Here is a 25,368-nt window from a genome sequence, read left to right as displayed (position 1 = left end):
GGGAAAATGAGAAAATTGTAAAGATTGATATTTTATAAAGTAAATATATGTTTTTCTGCATTCTAATTGTTTCTAGTTATGGCCAGTATATTGATATACAAGAATAATTATAAAAAAGTGAAATATATTGAGGGTAAAATAAAAAAATTATAGCTTTTTTGTCCAAAAATGTCAATTTTTTGTCCCGAAAAAATATATATTTACCTGATACTGATTTTGGCTCCTGGACAAAAAAAAAAAAGAAACGTTGAAGACACAAGATGAAATCAATTCTATGGCAATACAATATAATTATGTAAATCATTGAAACATGACAAAATTCACAATTCCACTCAGGGAAATCACATCTGCCTGACGAAGGTTTCGAAATGAAAATGAAAATTCGCATTAAACTCAGAAACTACATCCATTATAAACTTAGTATACATGTTGAGAAAAATCAAGCGTATTAAAGTTAGAACTCGACAATGTCGTCATCATCCTCATTATTGTCACATGGATTGTTTGTGCAGCCAGAGCCCCTGCAGTTTCCACAAGCTGGAGTGCACTCAATGTTGTGCTTCTTGCATGTGCATCTCATGGTGCTACATTCAGCCTGGCAGTTGCACCTAATGACACGTAACATCTTTCCAGGAGCTGGAGCTATTGATGTCTGAAGTGGCACAAAACCCTCGTCACACTTCTGCCTACCCCAATCTGTGGAAGAAGTATGCAAGTCTGACGTCTTGAAACAAATCAAAGACCACCTTCAGAAGCATGCCGAGTCTGCAAAGATATCTTCTAGAACTTCAGCGCTCTGGGTTCAGTATATGGACATGCTCGACATTCTACGCAAATACATCCGGGCAGAGCGCACTGGGAACTGGGCACTACATCTACAGGCCATCCAGGGAATGCTGCCTTACCTGGCAGCCTCGGTCCACAACCTGTATGCCAAATCTGTGAGGGTGTATCTGCAGCAGATGTCCAACCTCAAAACTTAACATACCAATGTCCAACAACGTTTTGATGAGGGGTTCCATGTGGTTCGACGAGGTGATCGCCTGTGGGCAGGTCTATCATCTGACCTGATCATCGAACAAGTTCTGATGAGAAGTTTGAAGACCAGCAGGGGGCTCACATGAGGGCAAGGAATGATAGAGCAACAACGGCTGGTATGGCTACTATCAATGCCTGCCTGTGCAGAAATAAACAAGGCAATGCAGGAGCTCACAGGTGTGAACTACAACACTGGAGAGCAGAAGAAGGACATGACCAAGGCAAGACAATCTCGTGACTGGAAGGACACACTATCAGCTCTTCAGTATTTACAGGAACGGAATCCGTTCAGTAGTGATCCACGTCTGAGGAACATTGCCACTGGAGTTCATGCACACCCCACCGTCAACGTCGATACAGCACATGCTGTAGGAGCCAAAATATTGAAATCTATGGATGGGAAAACACCTGCCGAGTACACATTTAAGAATAAAGACCAAGTTGTCACCCTCGGCATGAAGTCATCTGTCAAGATTGATGGAGAGTAAGTCCAGGTTGACCCACAACTCCTCTTCCAGAGACTGATCGCTGTTGCACAGACAGCAGAAGAACTGGAATCAGTCTTCAAATATGAACTGTGCAGCTATCCACCAGGCCTCTTTGATTCCTCTCTTCAACTCCGAGAAGCACACAAGCCAGTCTTTGCTGATGCCATCTGGGATCTTCTTGGATCCGATGTCCCAGCCGATATCCCCAATGATGGGCAACAGTATGTTTTGGATGGCGGGGCACTTGTTCAACGCATTCCATAGTCTCGTGGATCTACATACAGAGACATATGCCACCAGTACACTGATTATGTAACGAAGAAATACGGAGATGCCATCGTCGTGTTTGATGGTTATGAGAGTACCAACACGAAGGACATGACACACCAAAGACGGTCTAAAGGGAATGCTGGCACAACTGTGACATTTACAGCTGACATGCTTCTCACAATGAAGAAGGAACAGTTTCTTGCCAATAGGCAGAATAAACAGCGATTCATTTTTATGTTGAGTGAAGAGCTTCAGAAGAAGAACTGTGAGACACACCATGCCTCAGGGGATGCTGATCTCCTGATTGTACTGAAGGCCGTGCAGTCTGCTACTGTCACCAACACTGTGTTAGTTGGTGATGACACAGACCTCCTCGTCCTCCTATGCTACCATGCAAGCTTAGAATCCCATGACCTCTTCTTTTGTCCCAAGCCAAAGAAGAACACGAAGAAGCCTCGCATCTGGAACATCAAGGCTACAAATAAAATGATTGGTACAGACATATGCAAGCACATACTGTTTCTACATGCAGTTCTTGGGTGCGACATGACATCTCGTCTTCATGGGAGTGGAAAGGGAGCTTCCCTCAAAAAGTTCAAAGCAAACAACACATTCCGTGAGCAGGCCAACGTTTTTGATACATATCCAGCTTCCGTATGTGATGTGGCAGATGCAGGAGAAAAAACATTGGTGATAATCCACAACAAAAAGTCAACTGACACCCTGGACACCCTCCGGTATCAGCGGTACTGGGACAAGGTGGCTTGGAGCTCCTCTCACGTGCAATCACAGACGTTACCACCATCAGAAGCAGCAAAGCATCACAGCCTGCGCGTGTATCTGCAAGTCCAAGAATGGAAGAGATGTGCAGATGAACTTCTTCCGACAGACTGGGGTTGGCAGAAGTGTGACAAGGGTTTTGTGCCACTTCAGACATCAATAGCTCCAGCTCCTGCAAAGATGTTACGTGTCATTAGGTGCAACTGCCAGGCTGAATGAGGCACCATGAGATGCACATGCAAGAAGCACAACATTGAGTGCACTCCAGCTTGTGGAAACTGTAGGGGCTCTGGCTGCACAAACACTCCATGTGACAATGATGAGGATGATGATGACATTGTCGAGTTCTAACTTTAATACGCTTGATTTTTCTCAACATGTATACTAAGTTTATAATGGATGGAGTTTCTGAGTTTTATGCAAATTTTCATTTTCATTTCGAAACCTTCGTCAGGCAGATGTGATTGCCCTGAATGGAATTGTGAATTTTGTCATGTTTCAATGATTTACATAATTATATTGTATTGCCATAGACTTGATTTCATCTTGTGTCTTCAACATTTCTTTTTTTTTTTTGGTCCAGGAGCCAAAATCAGTATCAGGTAAATATATTTTTTCGGGACAAAAAATTGACATTTTTGGACAAAAAAGCTATAATTTTTTATTTTACCCTCAATACATTTCACTTTTTTATAATCATTCTTGTATATCAATATACTGACCATAACTAGAAACAATTAGAATGCAGAAAAACATGTATTTACATCTTAATATATCAATCTTTACAATTTCATCATTTTCCCCGAAGCTGGGTGGCGGCCATATTGGATTTCCATGATTTCAGGACTTTTCCCCCCGGAGGATCCCTTAGGACTTTTTTTCTGTCACTGAGAACATTTCCAGGAATCAAAATCTGTTGAGTTTGCTTTTGTTGCAATTTGTGGGAGGTCATCCGACATTTTGACTGTACTAATAAACAGAGAGATGCAGTCCCAGGATGGAAGAAAAAGAGGACAAAGAAGAGGGGAGTTTCAATCAAAATTTGTGTCGAGACAAACAGCGGATTGCTATCTGGAACTCATCCCAAGTGATCAAATCAATGTATATGAAATAGAAAAACAGTTCACATTGAAAGCATGCAAGAAATAGCTCTAAATATGACGTTATATTTTGGATTCGGTCAGATGGTTGAAAATAATCCACGATGACACGTTTCAAGCTTCACAAACTCATTAATCTTGGTTGCTACTCGAGGTCGACCGATACGCATTTTTCAAGGGCTGTTGCTGATGCCGTTATTTTGAGAGTGAGGTGCTGATGATTGATATCATGCTGATATATGCATCTGATTAAACAATTTAATAACAATAAAAAAGAGAATTACATGAAATTGTTGAACTTAAATTAACAAATTTATTTAACACATTAACTTCGCTTGCTTGCTCATGCACAACATCAAAATACAAATATAAGCGAACTGCCAAGAATATTTTAATTATCAACCCAATGATAATGTCGAGCAAAGCTTAAGTACAGGTAACAAATCCAGGATCCTAAAATCTGGTTTTACCTGAATTTTTTTTTTTTTTTTTTAAAGAAACATTTTGTAATTTTCCCATAAGAAACAAGGTAATTGGTGGAGGTTGTGTGTCAGGACATGGGGAGAGAGAGAGAGGGAGAGGGAGAGGGAGAGGGAGGGGGAGAGGGAGAGGGACGTTGATCCCTTACCAGTCATGGTTTCGAAGGGTGCACAAGATATAAGATGCTAAGTTGAGCTGAGGTTTCGATTTTTGATCCACCCACACACCGCCCAGCATCCCAATGCCCATCTCTGACTAGTTTAGTCGGTGCGAAGTGATGGCTAGATGTGTTTCAGACACATACATCAAAAGGACATGGAGTTGGTGTTAACTCAAATAAGCCATGTTACATATCCAAGTGCATCTGTGTCCGAGGTTACCACGGATATACAATTACAGATGAAACTTTTGCCACAGGAACCAAGGTGCACAGCACGAATCCAGCACAGGTGCACCCGGCACGAATGCAAGATTCAGCTACGGGGTTTCCGAGAGACATCTCAGGTGCGAATGGTCACGACGCCACTTGTGAGTGTGTGAAAAGCCTACGGTGCGAGAGTGGGCATGTGTAAGGCTGAGAGGCAGACCCGGATACTTGTGAAGTCTGCGGAGGTTCTGCAGCATGAACAGTGGGAGTGGCGAACATGGCTTGGTTCACCGTGGGGAATGAAATAAATTGAGATTTGAGAGCTAGGAATATACAGTCTCACCTCTCACCCTGAAGGGTGGCTGCAGATGCTAAATTGACACAAAGGGGAGCTCTCACTGCCTCGCATCACGAGAAGGAAAAATTGATTAATTTTTTTAATATCGGCAAGAACGGCACCATAATCGGCTGATGGCATTAAAATGCCAGATATTGGCCAATATATCGGTCGACCACCAATTGATACCAAGGACAATAAAATGGGGAGGGCATAGGGCAATGTTAATTATTTACCTGGTACCTCCACCATCGATAGAGAGCACCCGTACACCCTCTCCTCTGACAGGACCTGCATATCCGACCAAGGCGAGTGCTTCCCGAGCAGCACCAGCCAGTTCCACGTTGCTCTCTTGCCGTGTGCGTAGTAGGAAGGGTATAACCATCTCCTGTGACAAATGGATCCATCGCAAAGCATCTTACTGCGAATATAAATATTCATCCATCATGCCTTGCGTGCAAGATTTTCATCTGGCCATCTCCGAGAACAATAAGCCATTTTTCAGGAAGCGTACCTCCACAGCCAATGTGTGAGCATGGGGGTACTGAATGAGGTGAAGGATGAGGTCGTTGAGGTGAGAGAGCTTTAAATCTGGGGTATGCACCGAACGAAGAATCTGCACCAGGCCACGTGTTGTATTGTCAACACTCACGCGAGCAATCACCTGGGAAAATGAGAACAAATATTGAGACAAATGTCGATAAAACAACAGCAAAAAAAATCAAATAAGAAACAAAATACAGAAATGAAAATAATCAGCCTCACATCAACAACCTCACATTGGCTGATCCTATCGCAGATGGCCTCCAAAGCCAGCCTCAGAGGGCACATTCCATCGTTCCATGCCTTTCCTTGAAAACTCAGTACTCACAGATAATAAGGCCTTTTAAAGATGCATTAAAAAAATTAAATAATAAGATCATCATCCAGAGCTATTCTTCTTCTTCCTCTTAAAATTAAGTGCAGAGACCTCCAAGCTCAAGTCAACTGATCTCTGATCTCTCCTGTGGCCTGGTACCCAAGCCTCACATCCGTCTCTTACATTCTGTGGAATCTAAAGCTTTCAACAATATTTACATCTTCCATGATGAGGCCAAGGCACAAGACCCACTTTCTCGGATTGTAGACTGCTTGGTGGCCTCTCCTCTGGTATCGCTCCCCCTGCTCTATCAGGCTTCCGACCCTACCTGACAACTCCAGGCCACGGTTGTTTTTCCAGGAGTACTCTACTGGTTAAACTCCCAAATCCAGACTTACTGCACCCATCCCGACACTCCTTTGTTCATTTTTTGCTCCAATTTTTGAAATCACTTTCCTGAGGCTGTTCAATCCCACTCTTCCCTCCAGGGCTTCAAAAGCAAGTGATGTACCACCATCCCGTGTCATTCCCTATCCTGTCCCCACGATCTTTTCTACCACCCATCAACTCTCCTAAACCCAACCCTCTTACATCAACGTAACTGTGCCTCCTCCTCTCCATCTATCTCTTCTTTCCTTGGTCATTCTTTCCATTGCTCGTTTTATCCAATCATGGCTTCACACTGTGGGCATGTTGTTGCCTTTTTACCGTCAGCGACCTCGCTCTTCCACGAATTAATCATTAACAAAAACTTCTCTCTTTTTTACAATTAGCAGAATTCAATCGTTTAATGAAAGACCATTTTACATCACAACTCAGTTTCTCGCAGCTCGGGCTGGCAGGATGGCCTAGGCCCTAGAGGAACGCACACTCACGTCCAAGCTATCTCGCCTGAGTTTGAATCCTGACCCGGCAAAAAAAAGTCTTCCCTGTGTTTTACAGACAACGTTATTCATCAACGCGTCATGGTGATACCGTTCCTCGGATGGATGTCAAACGGGTGGACATCCCACCTGCCGGCATTGGTGGGTGGACGTGTAAGATCCCACGGTGTTCTTTGCAAAGAGTAGGCAAGCCATCGCCGGCATCCTGAACAACCTTAGTCAAACGTCAAGCCTGGCCACCCCGGTTTGTGAAAGTCTTGGGTCAAGGTTCCCCCGGCCAACTCCATGAGTAAAAGTTTCAAAGAGCATGCACACTCGTTTGTACAATCTGGCTCAGCCAAGTCAATCCAACAATTAATTAATTAACAATTAAATAATCACTTTGAAAAGGTTTCCAGGAAAACAAGTGGCAAGCACTAAATGTTTGTGAGGTCATTCCTCACCTTTTCTCTTTGTAACCTCAGCCGGTGTGACTTTTTGTCCGAGTCGGCTTCATCCCTTTTCTTCACCTGGAGAGCCATCTCACGGACCGACCTCTCTTCGGTCTGCTCCTTCAGCTTGCTCGCCCAGCCACTCACCATGGTTTGTACCGACGTGACCGGCAAGAGCAGGCGGTCCGCGATCCCTCGCTGAAGGTGTCCAGGATCTGCCTGGACTCTGCCTTTGGAGTCGTGAGAGGTCCTGACGTCCTTCACATGGCCGTGTGATGATGAGGATGATGATGATGTGGAATGCTGGGAGTTCAGAGATGGGTCGGCGTTGCCGTTCTCCACGACAAGGGCATCTTTAGATTTGACGTCCGTTGGAGAATCACGTCCTTTCGACGTGACTTGCTTCGGCTTGTTGAGATTTGCAGGTCCACCGTCGTTACAAGTCCTGTCAAAATCCTCATCAAAATAAGGGATGCTGAAAACCTCTTTCTCAGAACTTACATCATCGGTCTTCCCATTGACAGCAGGTGGATGAACTGCCTCTTTGGTCGACCGGACATCTTTGCCCGGGTCTTCGTGCTCCTTCAGCTTGCTCGCCCAGCCACTCACCATGGATTGCACCGACGTGACCGGCAAGAGCAGGCGGTCCGTGATCCCTCGCTGAACGTGTCCAGGATCTGCCTGGACTCTGCCTTTGGAGTCACGAGAGGTCCTGACGTCCTCCACATGGCCGTGTGATGATGATGATGTAGAGCGCTGGGAGTTCAGGGATGGGTCGGCGTTGCCGTTCTCCACGACAAGGACATCTTTACATTTAACGTCCGTTGGAGGATCACGTCCTTTCGACGTGACTTGCTTCGGCTTGTTGAGATTTACAGGTCCACCGTCGTTACAGGCCCTGTAAAAATCCTCATCAAAGTAAGGGATGCCGAAACCCTCTTTCTGAGCACTTACATCATCGGTCTTCCCAGTGACAGAAGGTGGATGAACTGCCTCTTTGGTAGACCGGACATCTTTGCCCGGGTCTTCGCGCTCCTTCACGTTCCTCTTGACAACGTTGCTTTCCATGAAACTCAGAGCCTTCGCCAACGGACTCGGGCTTTTCCCGAGAGACACCAGGCCGGAGATGCGGGTGAGCTCAGGTGGGAACTTGTCCCACAAACCACCTACCCCACCAGCAACCGCTTTAGAGAACGATTCGAAAACGATTCGGAAGCGCGACATTCGGGGATCTTAAATACGGGGACGAACTCGGCGCGGACGCGAAACTCGAGACTCTCTCTCTCTCTCAGGGGAGGACCCACGGTCAGCATTCCGCGCGAGCTTCACCAGACGTGACCGGAACGCGTTCCATCTAGAACACAGACTTCCGGGACTTCCGGTCGAGGTGAATCGGCCCGAAACGAGCGGCACGCAACTTCTGGAAATGAAAATAAAATATATTTACGTTTCCTCACAATCGATAAATTAATCGTCACTCCCACTCACGCGGAGGATTCGCAATAATTTCAGAGTGAAATACTAAACGGGTTCTTCAAGGTGCGAAAGTGAACAGGAAATGACGTAGAAGGGGGGTTGAAACCGAAGATTACGTCACTGATTAACGGCAGTGTCATTCGACAGGCAAGATAGCCAAGAATTATTTTCACTCAGTTCTGAACGTTCTCGTTCAGGGTTAGAATCCCTCCCCGGCTATAAACCGTCATCCTGGTGTTTCATTGACATCAATACGTGTGCAGTCCCTCGGGATGGCCGTTAAACCGGGTGTTCAATCTGCCAGCACTGTTGGTGTGGCCCTTATAACGGTGTCCTTCGTCATCAAAGCACTCACTCATCGACTGCAGGAAGTTTTCGATGAACATCCATAACTCCATGCACTGCATTTTACAAGCTACACAATGGCATACCCTTTTCGAAATTATTGCAAACCTTTAACTGAAGGATCAATGGACGATACAACACTGCTTCTCAAGTAAAACAAGTTTTAAAAAATTACAAGTCTGAAGACGACGATGGTTCACGAGCGGTATTTGACGATGTAGATTGTTCCAGAAGTCAAGGATGAGACAATGTGATAATGTTTGACCAAGTTATAAAAATGATCAACATGATGTAGTACGAGTGGCAGGTTATTAGCTGCAAAATGTCGAAAACCCGGTTTCGTTCAACAACTTTCAAAATTTGACCTTTGCATAACCTTTAAAGGTCACAAAACAATGTTGTGGACATTAAAATAAGGAAAGAGGATACGTGCTATAGCTTATTGAAGGTCGAAAACCCAGTTCGATTCCCACAACTTTGAAAATTTCACCTTTGTGGCCTTTAAAGGTCAAAGGTCAAGGAATATGACCTTTGGTGCAAAACTTGCTCTGGAACATTCCAGGAACAATATAACGTCATATAGGCTATATGGCATTTCGCACTCCTCGGATTATCCATACTTTGATGAAATCAGCATAAAAACAAACTTGAAGGGGGCGCCACGGTCAAGGTTTGGTTTCAAGAGCAAAATGGTTTCAAAACTTTAGGTGCAGAATGACCTCAAGATTATGCATAAAAAAATATTGTCATCCAAGCTCTCAAAGTTTGGGTGCTTGTATGATTTTTATGTTAAAATTCACAATTTCCTAAGTTTTTAGCCTTGTGACCTTGACCTTGGGACAAAAATGAAAAATCGGACAACGACAAGTTTTAGATAATTCATTTTGCTATTCAAATACCGAAGAACCCATTCCATTCAGTCAATTCCCGAGGAGAACATAGATTTTCAATCCGACTACCCCTAAAAATGGCTATTTTTGGGGCGTGGCTTGACCCACAATGGGCGTAGCATGCCCTCATCGAGGAAAACACAACAAGACATTGATATCGAACACATAACCCAGTTTCATCAAGATCGGATCAAAGTCCACGGAGTTATGCTCTGGACAGACAGACACACAGACATAACGAATATAGTGGTCACTCTGGCTGGCGCTCGTGAACCAACATAAAATGTCAAAGCCCCTGTTTGTTTTAGTAATTTTGCTGAGTGGAGTTAAAGGGCAAGCCCAGATATTTATGTTCAACTAAAATGGCCGCCAGTCGACCATCTTTGATCAGATCGTACAATAAAGTGAAGTGCACGTGTAGGCCATCGTGTGCTCTGTTTGTGCCAAGTTTGAACAGATTCTGACCATACGTGTCTGAAAAATGCTTGGGGACACGTTTCAGTAACAAAATGGCCGCCAGTCGGCCATCTTGGATCTGATCTCGAAAAGACATGACGTGCTTATGTAAGCCATCTTCTTACATGGCAAATGACAGGTTTGACCCATTTATTGACCATCTTTTGACCCGTTTTCTTTCTTTAAACTCACGGACCCGTTTTGGGATCGTTAAAACACGTAATGGATGAAAAGTAGGAACAATTTCAAAAGTGCAATGTTTAGCTTCCATTCCACTTGCATGGATTCACACAGAGTGACAGACCCATAGCAATCTCAATCCGATATGCAAGGTACCACTCTGGTCTGACTCGATTGGCTGGAGGACGTCATGAGGTTCACCCAACCCACCAATTCATTAAATCATCTGTACACATCACTCCCCCTCGACTGCCATTTGTACTCACTCTGAATAAATCGGAAGGCCTATTTGCTTTCCAATTCACACTTCGACTTCTCGCTGTGATATTTATCGGTACGTTAGAGTATTTTGAATGGTACGATTCGATTCGGATCGTTTTCACTCATATACAGGATGTTCATAAATTACCGTTCAAATTCAAACTGGAATTTAAAAATGAATGAAATGGGATACCATGATGTGGTTTGATGCTTGTTAATGAACAAACATTTCTCAAAGTTTTATTGTCAAGATCACGTCACATTCATCACTTGGTCTCCATAAACCAGGAAACACTGCTCTTTATTGTGGGGACGCTATTTCCAGTAATTGTGACGTCACGTATCGCAGGTGACAACTGGAAACAGGAAAAAAGTAAATAAAACTTTGAGAAATTGTTGTGTTCTATATTCGGTGTTATATTCTTTCCAAATATGTTGTTGTTGAATTGTCGGATGTTGAGAGATTGTGAGAAAGATGATGATGCAAGGGGGAAGGGGCATGTAGAATGTGAGGGAGACACCATCTTAACGGAGTCAAAGGTAGGTGAACACGACTTGCTGTGAAATAAATGGATTTGTGCCCTGCAATCAATCCAGTTGTTTAATGTCTGTTGAGTGGCATAACAGAAATATTCTTTGTTTGAGAAATGGTTGTTGTCTTTTTTGGAACCTCTTTATCATTATTGACAAGTCAACATATCTTATCGCGTTTTTACCACGTTTGGTTAACCCTTTGCGTGCTGCATTGTTTACGGCTGCATGGTTCCTGCTGCTTAATTTACTTTTCTCATAGGGCTGTGAATTTCAAGTGGCATTTGCAAAAAAATACAACTTGGGTGTGTAATTGGACGAATAACCAAAATTAAAACAAAATAAAGTTTCAATTTTTTTTTTATCTCGTCACAAATCGAACTGCAGCACGCAAAGGGTTAAAATATACCGTCAGAGATGGAGAATCCCCCGCCATTGAAAAATAATTGAAATCAGATAAGCGGTTTTCCATTTATTACAAAAAACATTTTTTCAAGATGGCCGCCCCAGTCGGCCATCTTGGATCCGGCCACACCCAAAATCAATCGGGTTCTTCCTTTTCAGGTGGTACATGTGTGACCCAAATTTCAAATCGATATGGCAAAAAAACATTTTTTTCAAGATGGCCACCCCAGTTGGCCATATTGGATCTGGCCACGCCCAAAATAAATAGCGTTCTTCCTTTTCAGGTGGTACATGTGTGACCCAAATTTCAAATCGATATGGCGAACAGTTTATGAGTTATCGCACTCACAGCTATAAATGTTGACGCCGCCCCAGTCGGCCATCTTGGATCCGGCCACGCCCAAAATCAATAGGGTTCTTCCTTTTCAGGTGGTACATGTGTGACCCAAATTTCAAATCGATATGGCGAACAGTTTATGAGTTATCGCACTCACAGCTATAAATGTTGACGCCCAGCCAGCCAGACGGACGACCCGGGTGATAACAATATACCCCTTCCGCCACGCGGCGGGGGATAAAAAACCAAAACAAAAAATAACCTGGTTTCCATTCCTACCAACTCGTTATTTGGCACCTTCAACTTGCCAAGTATGCATCATATGTTGTCTGTGCCAAGTAGGAAAAACATCGGGCGAACATGTCCGAGATATGGTTGCAGACGCACGAACACACGAAAATCGAGACCAAATCCATAAACCCCCGTTTCGGACGAAATCCAACGGGGACTAAAAAAACAAAACACAAAAAAAAAACCCAGGCTGAACAGTTTATGCTTTATCTCCGACTGATAGGCCGTATCTGGATCCGAACCTGAACCAAAAATCTATTTCTTTATTTTGTATACATTGCCAAGGCAAATAAAAGAGGCAACACACAGAACATATAACAAAAAGGAAAAAAATTACCCCCGTGCAGGAGTGACGGACATCTCTGCGAGAAAATATATAGCCTCCTGAAGGTAGGGCAGTTTTTGCAAACTTTTAAGTCACATGACGCGAAAACGAAAGCGAATATCGAAAATCCAGCCCGACAAAATTTAGATATTGTCCCATATATTCATATTCCACAATCAAATTCAAGATCGCTTGAGAAATGTAGGAGATAGATTTTGAAAATCGTCATTTTCGCATTTTTTGCCAACTTTGAAGTCACGTGACATGAAAACGAAAGCGAATATTGAAAATCCGGTCCGATCAAAATTTAGATATTGTCCCATAGATTCATATGCCACAATGAAATTCAAGATCGCTTGAGAAATGGCGGAGGAGATAGAATTTGAAAATCGTCATGTTCGCAACGGACGGACGGATCGAAGGACATCTACACCCATATTATTAGGTCATGCTCGAAGAGATGACCTAACAAGAGACAAGAGGGGTGGGAGAGGGAAGCACAAAACAGTGGGGAATAGAGACATTGGATCTGTGGAAGGGAAAGGGATGGGGTGGAGTACACGGGATAAACAAGATGAACACTACAGGGACTTTCAGGAAAGAAAGCAAGAATTTGAAGGTGGGTGGCATGAGGTGGATTAACGGGGTAGAAAAGATCAAGGTTTTTGATGGCGGAAGAAATGAGATGGTGGTGAACACCTCTCTTTGAAGACCTGAACGAAAGAGTGGGATTGAAGAGATGTGGGAGTTTGTTCCAGAGGTGGAAAAAAGAAGAATGAAAGTGTGAAGGTGAGCAGCAATTCTTGATTTTGGTCGTTTCACCAGAGGGTTTGTTGATGGACCTTGAGCGTCCTGCGGAAATATAGGGTGGGGGTGGTGGGGGACAGATCACAGAGGGGGAGGGGGGGTGAGGCAGGGGAGGAGACGGTAGAAGACACAAAGACCACTGACCTGCCTGTGGTGAGGGAGATGCAAAGACTCAGCTTCATCGTGGGAAATAACAATGATCCTAAATGCGTCGGTTTCCACAGCGTGAAGCTGAAAAAGGTGTGAGGTGGGAGCACCAGGCAAGATGAGAGAGAGCAGTACTCCAGGCTGCATAAGAAAGCTTTGTATGTGGTCAGGAGCTCAGTTGTGCCAAGGAAGGACTTTGCACAACGGAGGATTCCCAGTCGGCGACTGGCTTTGGAGGACAGCTTGGAAATCTGGCTTTCCCAGGAAATACCACGGCAGGCAGTGAGACCCAAAAGCTTGAATGAATGGACTTCTTCAATAGGATTGTTGAATAAGTAGATCAGGGGAGGGGGAAGGCTTTGTATTGTGGACATTCGTCAGGACTTGTTTTGTGTGGTATATTTTGTGGTGTTTGTGTACTGGTGTGTTACGTAATTAATGAGACATAACTAGAACTGCCACTTTATAACTGCTGGCAGTGATGACTGGGTACCAAGACGTCCTACGTTGATACAAACCATGTTTGATTGGACACTTCACCCTGACCCATGACGGTTATTATTATTCAACTGAATTTAAATGGGATTAAAATAAATTCAATTCAAATCAAATGGAAGACTAAACGGTACAGTTCTGCATTGGAGTAATCAGAAGGAACCCAAATAAGCAAAAAGCAGAGATGAAGTCATCAGAAGGAACCTGGATCGGATTTGCATTTCAGCTGCTACTCCTCTACCCGCAAACCCATCCAGGCACAGCAAAGTGAGTCTTATTCAAAAAATAAAATTAAAACCCAGATCAAAAAATATATACAATTCTGGCTGCCAGACCATGCGTCCGATCAGGTTGAAATTTAAAACATATTTTCCCCCGTCACTACTCGAGCATAATTGTGAAGTTTTGCATCGATTAAGGTGTTTGAGACCAAATTTTTTGGAAGATTTTCGCTCAATCCAATATGCCTGCCAGACCATGTGACATCAATTATTCATGAATACCCTGGTATCCCCAAGGCTTGGGGAACATTTGTGTGAAGTTTCCCCTCGATCTGTCCAGCCATTCTGGAGAAGATTTTAGTAGGTTTTAGGGTAAATCCAATAATATATGACTACCAAACCATGTGACCAATGACATCATTATGGATGAACCTTTTGTTCCTCATGGATAGGCGGTCTTACGTGTAAAGTTTTGCCTCGATCTGTTCAGCTACTTCAAAGGAAGAAGATTTTTGAATTTATTTTTTGTTGTTAACATTATGGCTGCCGAATCACGTGACCGATGACATCGTCAATTTTTTTTTCTGTGGACCATTTTATCCCTAGATGACCCTCAAAAATTTTCATACTGATCAGATGTCATAATTGCTTGACGGGAGCTCTACGCTGGGCCGTGCTATGAGAGGGTGTAGGGCAGCACGGAATGATGGCGAAACCCAATCCTTATCTCTGTGTTGCGTCAGGAAGGGCATCCGGCGTAAAACCTGTGCCAAATCAGTATGCGGATCACAATGGATGATCCGCTGTGGCGACCCCTAACGGGAGCAGCCGAAAGACGAACAACATCAGATGTCATAATTGCAAATGTAGAATGCTATGTCACAACAAAGGCACCTATGATGTCACTGAAAAAAAAATCACATCTATTCCCCATGAGGAGCACTTGCTATTTGCCAAGTTTCAATTTTTCCCTTGGTGCGGTTTCAGAGATACAGAGGTCCAGTTTTTCCATTTTTCCAATACGCCTGCCACACCATGTGATCTATGACATCCTAATTATGAATAGACATTCTACATGAGTAGTTAGTTACAATAATTGTGAAAACTTTGTCTCAATCCGACAAGCGTTTGCAGAGAAAAACACGAAAGGTCTGTGCAGAAAAACAAACAAACGGACCCAAATGCAACACTCTCTCCTCCGGCGAGGGTAAGAACATAAAAAAAAGAGTTCAGCCAGATCAGAACAATCATTGGGGCAGATGTGTGAAACACCCACCCGGTAGAACACACAAGTTGATATTATTGTGCAGTGCAAGTGACAACATGACAATGACGAAGCACACACGTCCTTTGCCTTGTATTGCTATTTTAATAAAATGATGAGAAAAATAAGTGTCAATTTAAATATGCCTTTCACACCAATACGTTATTTTGCCAAAATATCTCAAAACATGACATGTTTATTGATGAATAATCAAGCATAGTTTGAAAGTCGATGCAAGTTTTGGGAAATGATTCATGTATTCTGATTTTACACACAAACAAAACAAACATTTTATGAAGAATTTACAAAACTACAAAAAAGTAGCTTCAAAGTGACCAAATGAACAAAAACACGAACATTTCATCGTCATGACTTTATTAAATAAGTACACTGATGATCCCTAAAAGAATGCCAGGATGCTCCATCAAAACTGCATTACGAAGTAATCGGTTTGGACGTTAAAATTGGGACGAGGACAGAGTGAAACTTTGACAACACAGCACCATGGAAAAAGATGCCATGAATGAGCTACTTCTTTTTTTTGCCTCAAAAAGCCATCCATCCTTGGAGGAAGGATGTAAAAACGATTCAGTACTTTGTATAACTTTAACCAAAACACTCCCACCAATTGCAGCAGACAAAGAAACTTGTTCGGTCATTGCTCTGGACGGGTCTCGTCGGGTCCTGATGAGATTCCTTGGCCTTTGTTTACATCACTGACACACTTCCACTGTCCATCTGTGCTCTCCTTCCATAGGCTAACCTGAATGGGAGAAAGTTGGGGAAGGGACAATTCATGCTTTACCACTGTTCTTCATTGCACGGCCCGCAAGCGACTGGTTGCCTAATGTGTGACCGATAATACACAAATGTGAAAACACTCCATCATAATCTGCCATAAATGCGATCAAATGAGATTTCCAATGCGAAATGTAAAAGTAACAATGACATCAGATTGCAGCACAGTGAACCACAACAAAGAAGAGTACGTGAGAGTGAAGCCTAATAGCAGCTATTACGGAGTCATGCCGGCAGTCTGGCAGCTCTCACACTGATGTCTTATTGGCAAAGTGGCCCCCCTCTAAAAAAAAAAAAGGCGAAGATCACTGCAGTTCATCATAACCTCAGAACAGGAGATGAGAACAAGTAAAGAAGAAACCCAAAAAGAATGCCATAGTGCTGTTGGGAACACCGGTTTGGTATAGCTTCCAAAATAGGTAAATGTATTTCATATCCAGTGATATAACTTAGTTCAACCTGTTTTCTATTTAATTTCTATTCATTATCCTCCCACTGAGTTCCCATCCTCATGATTTATTAAACCTGTTAATTTAAAAGTGTATTTGTGCATTTTGAGCCACGGAACAGCTCTCCAGTGTAACCAAAATCTCCTTGAAACCAAATGCGTGCTGAAACCCCCACATGGCTAAGTTAATTAAACCGAACCACACCAGCCTGGTGTTTGCTTAATGGTAAGGTGGCTGGTTTAAGACCTTCGGGTTCTGAGTTTGAACTCCTGTTGTGCTGTCAAAATAACACAAGGTGGATTGACTCAACCTGTCATCCTTCCGAGATCAGCAAAAAAACAGTACCAGCTTACCCAGAAGAATGAGCCATCCAAGTATCCTGTGTCAAATTGGTGACCTGCCCAAGATTGTACACCCCAACCAAAGAAAACTGCCTCAGCAACCTGATGTATCTGAAGACATAAAAGAAGTGCTTCTTCTTCTTCTGCTAACCACACCGCACCTTGGAGTCATTGCATGTGTGCAATGCCTCCACAAGGCATCTTGGGCGGGTTCATCGCTGGCAGTTTCACGTCACCTTTTAGGAAGACCGAGTCCATTACAATATATTGTTGCGAATTCTGGCCCGCCTGGCGTGCGAGCGATTGCATAACTCCAATCACAACAGCGTCGCCCACCGGACGGACAATTCAGTCGTGACCCTCCTGGAACTACCGCCAGGAGCCAGTCACGGGTGGGGGTTTAACCTCACCACGATCGTGCCAATTGCCCACCCGCGCAGGATAGGGTTGCTCGCTAAATTCGACCAACCTAAGTACCTGCGCGAGTAGTCGACCGGGCGATCGTACCTCACCACAGGTCGGCCAAGGATACAAACCGCTTAAGCGGTCCGTTCAGTGCTACAGTGATAACCGAGCGGTATCGCCGACCTCGACAGATGTGATTCTGTTTACCGGGTGCTTACACCCCTCTACCAATTTCTTCCGTGATGCAAGATGGCACTTTCAAAAGGGAAATGGACGCAACAAATGGGAAACAGTTCAACAGGCACATTTATTCAAACCCACACGTATATACAGCCAACACAATGAATCATGCACGTATGTACAGTCAAAGCAAGCAGATAAAATAATTACCACCGAATAAAGGGTTTTATTTGCCCACACAGTCACTTAAACAAGTCTACTTACGAGACGGAGCCACCACATGCATTTCTACAAACAGCAAAGAAAAGCCACCCCCAAAGACAAGGGTGGCAGACAGGTCCGTGGACCGAATGTGACGTGGAGCCTGGATGAACAGTCAGGCCCACGAGACCGAAGGATCTTACCCGCGCCCTCGTGGCGGGATGGTGGGCAGGTCGCAACGTCGACTCCCCCACGGCCTGGCGTGGCCGCGCCTGTCCTCGGGCACCCGGCTTGGCCGGTGAGCTCTCTCCGGCGTTCTCCACCCGGATGCGCAGGCTCGCGCCGCACAGCAGGCACCACGGAACAGACGGGGTTGCCAGCGCTCTCTCAGCGCGGATGCTCGGTATGGGGGGAATTGCTGGTGCTCTCTCAGCACGTTAATGCTCTTTTAGCGAGTTGACGCTCTCTTAGCGAGTTGACACTCTCTTAGCGAGTTGACGCTTGAACGAACACCCTGGACCACCTTGGCTCCGGCTAACTCGACTGGCGCCGACCGACTCTCTGACACGGAGCTCCGTTCTGCTCGCCCTTTTTGTAGGGCCGGGGAATCGACCCCTGACCCTTGACCTCCAAACCCGGCAAAGCGGACGTGGTAGAAATCACCAAAACACTCGCTCGACAACGTGACTCCTGACCCCGGCAAAGCGGACGTGGTAGAAATCACCAAAACACTCGCTCGACAGCGTGACTCCTGACCCCGGCAAAGCGGACGTGGTAGAAACCACGAAAACACTCGCTCGACAGCGTGACTCCTGACCCCGGCAAAGCGGACGTGGTAGAAATCACCAAAACACTCGCTCGACAGCGTGACTCCTGACCCCGGCAAAGCGGACGTGGTAGAAATCACCAAAACACTCGCTCGACAGCGTGACTCCTGACCCCGGCAAAGCGGACGTTATAGAAATCACCAAAACACTCGCTCGACAGCGCGACTCCTGACCCCGGCAAAGCCGATGTGTGTAATTCACCGAAGCTTTGCCTGCCAGCGCGGCTTCGTCCCGGCCGAGCCGATGTGTGCAATTCACCGAAGCTTCGCCTGCCAGCGCGGCTTCGTCCCGGCCGAGCCGATGTGTGTAATTCACCGAAGCTTCGCCTGCCAGCGCGGCTTCGTCCCGGCCGCGCCGATGTGTGTAATTCACCAAAGCTTCGCCTGCCAGCGCGGCTTCGTCCCGGCCGCGCCGATGTGTGTAATTCACCAAAGCTTCGCCTCGACAGCGCGAAGATGGCGTTGTCTCCGGGATGGCGGTGAAGCGATGTTTGCGGGGTGCAGTTGTGGAGGTAAAGAGGCGAAGGTGGTGGTGTTTGAGTTTTAGTTGTTTGGGAATGATGTTGGTGGTGGCGATTTCGTTGTTGGGGGATGATTGGTCCAAAATAATGTTAGAGAAAAGAAAAACGGCTATCTATAAGCGTCGCAGCCCGGTGAACACGAATAAATACCCTCTAAACAACGGTGGGGAACTATCTGCACATAAACTTACCGGCATAACTGATCTAAGGACCTTTCTGGTGTTGTACAAATTTCCACAGCCGTAACAATATACAAGCAGAGATGCCAACTCTTGGAAATCAGAATTAGGGAGGATTTGCAACCGACACCAAATAATGTGCACGAAGCGCACATCTCGAGCGCGGAGCGCTCGACCCTTGCGGCGGGGTCCAGGGCCCGCCTTAGGGCCCTGGAAGCTCTGGGGTTCTAGACGCTCTCTAGTTTTTTTTTTTATTTTTTTTTTTTTTTTTTTTTTTTTTGTATACCTTGGTCGAGGCTCGTATGAGAGCTAACACACAACTCACAGCAAGGAGGCATGAGACAAGAGGGGTGGGAGTGGAAGGGACAAAACATTGGGGAACAGACACAGGTGAACTGTGGAAGGGAGAGGGATGGGGATGGGACGGGGAACATGGCGAGGAGAAGATGGACATTACAGGGACTTTCAGGAAGGAAAGCAGGAGAATTGAAGGAAGTGGGCATGGGTGGATTATCGGGGGTAGAAAAGATCGAGGATTTGGATGGGGGAAGATAAGAGGTGGTGGTGAACAGCTGTTTTGAAAGCCTGGAGGGAAGAATGGGAAAGAATAGAGTGAGGAAGTTTATTCCAAAGGCGGGAAAAAGAGGAATGAAAGAGTGAAGATGAGCAGTGATTCGTGATTTTGGTAGTTTTACCAGAAGGGGTTGTTGGCGGACCTTGAGCGCCCTGTGGAAATGTGGTTGGGACAAATCGCAGAGAGAGCAGGGGGGCAAGGCTGGAGAGGAGTCGGTAGAAGACAGAAAGACCACCGACCAACCTGCGGTGATTGAGTGAGAGGCCCAAAGACTCAGCTTCATTATGCGGAGATGCCAATGATCTTAAAAGCCCTGGTTTCGACAGCGTGAAGTCGAGAAAGGTGGGAGGCAGGAGCACCAGCCCAGAGGGGAGAGCAGTACTCCATCAGGCTACGGACAAAAGCTTTGTAAGTAGTCAGGAGCTCAAGAGGGCCGAGGAAGGACTTTGCACGACGGAGGATTCCCAGTCGGCGACTGGCTTTTGAGGCAAGGTTGGAAATGTGACTTTCCCAGGAAAGGTCATGGCAGATAGTGAGACCCAGAAGCTTGAAAGAAAAGACTTCTTCCAGAGGATTGTTGAGAAAGTGGATGGGGGGGGTTTTGTAAACGGTCCTTTCGAAGAGACATAGTGAGAGTGTGAGATTTGTGTGGATTGAAAGACATGTTCCACGTGTTGGACCAGTTTGTGATTTTATCCAGATCTGCAGTGAGCGAAGAAGCTGCTGCTTGCCGGTCTGAGGGATGACAGATGGTACGGCAGAGGGTGGAGTCATCGGCAAAGAGAAATAGAGGATTTTCCAGAGAGTCCGAGAGATCATTGATGAAAACCAGAAAAAGAACAGGGCCCAGAACGCTACCTTGAGGAACTCCAGCCTGCACAGGAAGAGGGGATGAAAGAACTCCATTTAGGGCCACACGTTGACTGCGACAGGAGAGGAAGTCTGCGAGCCATGAGTGGAGATGGCCTTGAATACCATGGGAAGAGAGTTTGGTGAGTAGGGCAGGGTGCCAGACTGTGTCAAAAGCACGTGATATGTCCAGGGATACGGCCTCGGATTTCCTGTCTGGCATTGAGGACCTCCATCCATTGATGGGAGAGCAGTAGCAGCATATCCAGGGTAGAGTGACCTGGTCTGAAACCAAATTGATGATTGGAAATCAAGCCATTGGAGAGAAGAGGAAGGATTTCATGTCTGAAGCAATGATGGATTCCATAACCTTGCTGATGATTGGGAGAAGGCTGATTGGTCTGTAGTTACAGGGATCTGTTTTTGCACCTTTTTATGCAGGGCAGTGATGTTAGCAGATTTCCAAGCAGATGGCAGATGACCTTGGGAAAATGAGAGGGTGAATAGAACAGAGAGAGGGTGAGCAAGAGCAGAAGAGCAGGCTTTGAGGACACGTGGGCTGATGCCGTCTGGACCGTTGCAGAATCTGACTCGAGGTTTGAAAGCAAGCTCTCCACCTTGTCAGGAGAAAAGGGATACAGAGTCCAGGGACAGTTGGGTGCGACTGGGTAAAGTGGGTAGAGATAGTGATGGGTTTGGGACACAAGATTTAGCTGCAAACACCGGAAGCTTAGACATTCAGCTTTATCACGTGGAATCAGCAGTGCGACCATTTGAGGTAAGGGAGGGGATGGAGGGGGAACATACACCAGAAACAGATTTGATTAAACGCCACCAGGATTTTGAGGAGGGAGAGAGGTCTGAGAGTTCAGACTTGAGATGAGAAAGATGTTGTTTTCTGGCTCTCCTGAGGGTAGATACACACTTGTTCCGAGCTTTGTGGAAAGAACTGAGATTCGCCTCAGTTGGGTTTGCTTTCCATGAGGCAAAGGCAAGTTGTTTCAGGACAACTGCCTCGCCACAAGCTTCAGTAAACCAAGGGCGGGAGGAAGGGTAAGACAACTGAACACGAGAGGGGATAAATCTGTGCATGAGGGAGAGCAAGTTTCTTTGAAAGAATTCCCAGGATGAGTTGATGTTTGAGAAAGTAGTGATAGGAGACCAGTCTGTAAGTTTGATGGCTGCTCGGAGACCCTGCCAGTCGGCTTGAGTGAAATGCCAGACTCGACGGCGGTGAGGTGGTTCTCTGATGACAGCCAGAGAGATGTCCACTTTAACAAGGACGTGGTCAGAAGAACCAATTGGAGCGAAGGAAGAGCAGCAGATATTGTCAGGGAAATTTGTCAAAATCAGATCCAGAAGAGATGGAGTACCATTGGTTGAGATCCGGGTCGGGAAGTTGACCGATTGAGTCAGTCCCAATGAGTCACAGAAAGTTTTTGCTGACGTCCCATGGCAGGTGAGAGAGGTACCCACACCTAGCCAACTGGCGTGATGACAATTGAAGTCGCCACATAAGAGGAAGAGAGAGTTTGGATGAGAAGATAGAAGATGGTCCATGTTTTCGGAGAGTGAGGTGTAGATGGAGTCATCACTGTTCGGTGGACGGTACAGTACACATATAAACATGAGGTGGGAGTGGAGGGGAAGCCGAAGCCAGAGGTATTCCTGGGGGGTGTGGGGGAGTGAGGGCAGTGCAGGGAGAGTGAGGAATAGAGTCTTTGATGAAGAGAGCAACACCTCCACCAGGACGAGGCTCAGGTCTGTCATACCGTAAGAGGGAGTAACCAGGGAGAGATACTTGGGAGTCAGACACGCCTTGGGAGAGGAAAGTTTCTGTTAGGCAGATAATGTCTGGTTTGTCAGTGGCAACCTGCATGGAAAGATCTGAAAGGTTTGAGCGAAGGCCCCGGATATTTGAGGTCCACACATTTAATGAAGAGGTAGGGGAGGAGGCTTTGGGTGCAGGAGGTGGAGGGGCGGGGGAGGGTAGGATGAGGGACGAGGGGGGAGGTAAGGAGGGTTGCTGAAGGAGTGTGGGGTATTGCAGAATAGCGAGGGGAGGGGGCCGAATGAGGAGGAGAAAAGGCTCTGTGGTGCTGGGAGAGAGGGGGGGACAAGAGACAAGGAAGATGGCAGTTGAGGATTTGAGGAGGTGGAGTGAAGAGATGGAGGTGAGAGGGCAGTGGAGGGAGGCAGGTTGGTGGATGGGAGGGGGGCAGCTTAGAGAAGGAAGAGTGAGGGGGATGAAAGGTGGGAGAAAGGTGAGGGGGAATTTTTGAAAGAGGTGAGAGGGAGGCTTGGAGGGAGAAGAGTGGGATGGTTGCTTTGAGAGTGAGAGTGAGGGGTGAGGGGGGTGAGTTGGCACTGAAGTTGGAAAAAAGAATGGTTGATGGAAAGCGAGCATCCATGGCAAACTGTGGTTTTTAAAAGTTTTAGGTCAGAGATGCGATTTAACACAATTCTTGATGGATGCAATGAAGGCGAATTCAGAGCATGGAGAGAAGAAGCGCTGTAATAGTTGGATTTTTTAGGCAAGGAATGAAGGAGAGGTCGAAATGAGAGCAGTCTGTTAAAATAGCAGAAGAGAAGTGCATTGTGAAACAGTAAAGAGTACCACATGTGTGAGAGAGGAAGATGAAGCATTATAAGATCGTTTTTGTTGTTAATATTAATGTATGAGAGAGTTCAACAGATTAGGTCATGGAAGTGTAAAAAAAAAAGAAATCGAGGAAGACGAGGAGGAAGTTAAGAGGAAGAAGAAGTAGCAGAATCGGGAGAAGGTGAGCGTGTTGTTGTTATTGTTGGGTTTTTTTATTTTTTATTTTTTATTTTTTATTTTTATTTTTTTTTTGAGATAAGAAAGAGATTAGTTGGGAGAATGGGGGATGTTTGGAAAGTGGGGAGGATGAAAATTGAAGGTAATGGGGAGGATAGAAATTGAAGGTAATGGGGAGAAAAAACAAACAAACAAACAAAAAAAACGATCGAACACCGAGTGGAACCGGTAGGCCTCAAACCTAGGACTAGGCCTCAAACACCAAGTAAGAACGTCGACAAAAATACTCACAAAATAGCACGATTTTTGAAACAAAACCGAACTAGGAACACACATTAACATGTAGGTGAGAAAATTAAACAGTTAAAACGGGACAAATAACAACCGGAACTTAACTTTGAGAATGTCAGCAGGGAGCCCCGAAGGAGACCTCTTGCCGCTCAAAACCGGAACCGGAAGTCAGAGTGCCCTCTGAGCCCTATTTTGGAGCATTTAACATGTTAAGAATTCCCACTTTTTGAACAAAAAAAGGGGGAAAATTGTGCACTTTTTAATGTTACATGTATGTTAATATTAGTAAGTTAGGGGACAATCAAAGATTAACAAAAAGCACAAAAGAAGCAATATTTTTCTTACCTTACTGGCTGGTACTACTGCTGCTTGCTTTTTCCATGGCAGCTTTGCTGAGTGACAGCTGTGTGGCTCTTTTAGCCCTTCTGATTATGTCTTTGCTGTATTCTCTCTGGTAGCAAGGGGTGCTATGAGCTAGTTTTTCAATTAAGAGAGCTTCCAGGGTTTTGACACTCAAATTGGGACGAAATTCAGTATGATTGTTCCGTACAAGACTGAGTGCCCGCTCACATGATGCGTTCGAATGAGGAATGACCAAGATTCCCTTCATCACTTTGCTCAAATTAGGATACTTCTTGGCACCAGTGCAGGGATCTGTGAGCTGTGAAATCCGATGCCACTGCTCATCCACTCTCACTGTCTCAGTAGCAATTGTAGCTATGGAGGCGTCTGCCTGGTAGTGAGCAAATTCACTCTCAAGACTGTCTATGTCACTATCACCGCCACTGAACAGACATGGGAATTTCTTGATGAAAAACTCCACACAGTCAAACCCCACTTCTTGGTGTAGCTTAACATCCAGCACCTGAGCATGCTTGGCTAATTCATCATCTAGTGGCCAGGTTTTGAAGATGTAATTGCAGGCTTTCACATAATATGAGCGAACTGCACTGAAGAAACCTTGGATGTCTGACTCACTCAGAGTGAAGGTGGATTTCTTGAGACTCCTTTGTTCCCTTATATACAGTTTGGCATCGTTCCCAATCATGAGGTCCTCATCATTCTTCTGATGATTTCTGTCAGAGAAGGGTACATTTACCAGAGCAACCGATGACACCGATGGTTTCAAAAACCGTACGAAGATATCTTTCAGAAGACCATTCAATTCTCCATGCAGGAGATGAATACAGGGTTCGTCTCTTTGGAGCAGAAGATTCCCCTTCTCAAAAAGCTTGTTAGCATATCGAAGGAAGAAACAATAGAGATTTGTTTGTGGAGACAAGAACATCCTGTTGACACGTTTTTCTCTAGATTCCTGCACAGTGTTTGAGGAAGATGCGCTTTTAGTTGTAGAACTCGTAGTACACTTAGCCGCAGGGCGATCACACTTGTGTTTACTGCCAGCAGAAGAGGTCAGACTCGTAGTACCAGATCCAATTTTACGTTTGAGGAGAGAGCTTGAGGTAGGTGCAGCCAAGGAAGAAGACCTCTGATTCGAAGGTTTTGCTGA

At 45.3% G+C, this 25,368-nt stretch overlaps 2 protein-coding genes across 2 annotated transcripts in view; both read right to left on the bottom strand.

The window, feature by feature from the left end:
• LOC147014220 (calcium-independent phospholipase A2-gamma-like) overlaps positions 1–7,776 on the bottom strand; it is a 204,748-nt gene extending 196,972 nt beyond the window's left edge. The window contains 4 exon segments of the mRNA XM_085851990.1: positions 5,097–5,248; positions 5,375–5,524; positions 7,047–7,439; positions 7,442–7,776. Coding sequence (XP_085708116.1) covers positions 5,097–5,248; positions 5,375–5,524; positions 7,047–7,439; positions 7,442–7,495 — 749 coding nt within the window. The 5' untranslated portion in view covers positions 7,496–7,776.
• An 8,047-nt stretch (positions 7,777–15,823) lies between these two features.
• The window catches only part of SEC13 (SEC13 homolog, nuclear pore and COPII component), a 47,312-nt gene continuing 37,767 nt past the window's right edge, over positions 15,824–25,368 (bottom strand). The window contains exon 9 of the mRNA XM_085851989.1: positions 15,824–16,228. Within this exon, the coding sequence (XP_085708115.1) occupies positions 16,121–16,228 (108 nt within the window). The 3' untranslated portion in view covers positions 15,824–16,120. The remainder of the gene's footprint in view (positions 16,229–25,368) is intronic.

Source organism: Eptatretus burgeri, chromosome 13 (assembly GCF_056783735.1).
Source record: "Eptatretus burgeri isolate ZD-2024b chromosome 13, Ebu_testis_v1, whole genome shotgun sequence".
Classification (NCBI taxonomy): Eukaryota; Metazoa; Chordata; class Myxini; order Myxiniformes; family Myxinidae; genus Eptatretus; species Eptatretus burgeri.
The sequence above is the reverse complement of the archived record's forward strand: the minus strand, read 5'-3'. Positions and strand labels throughout refer to the sequence as shown.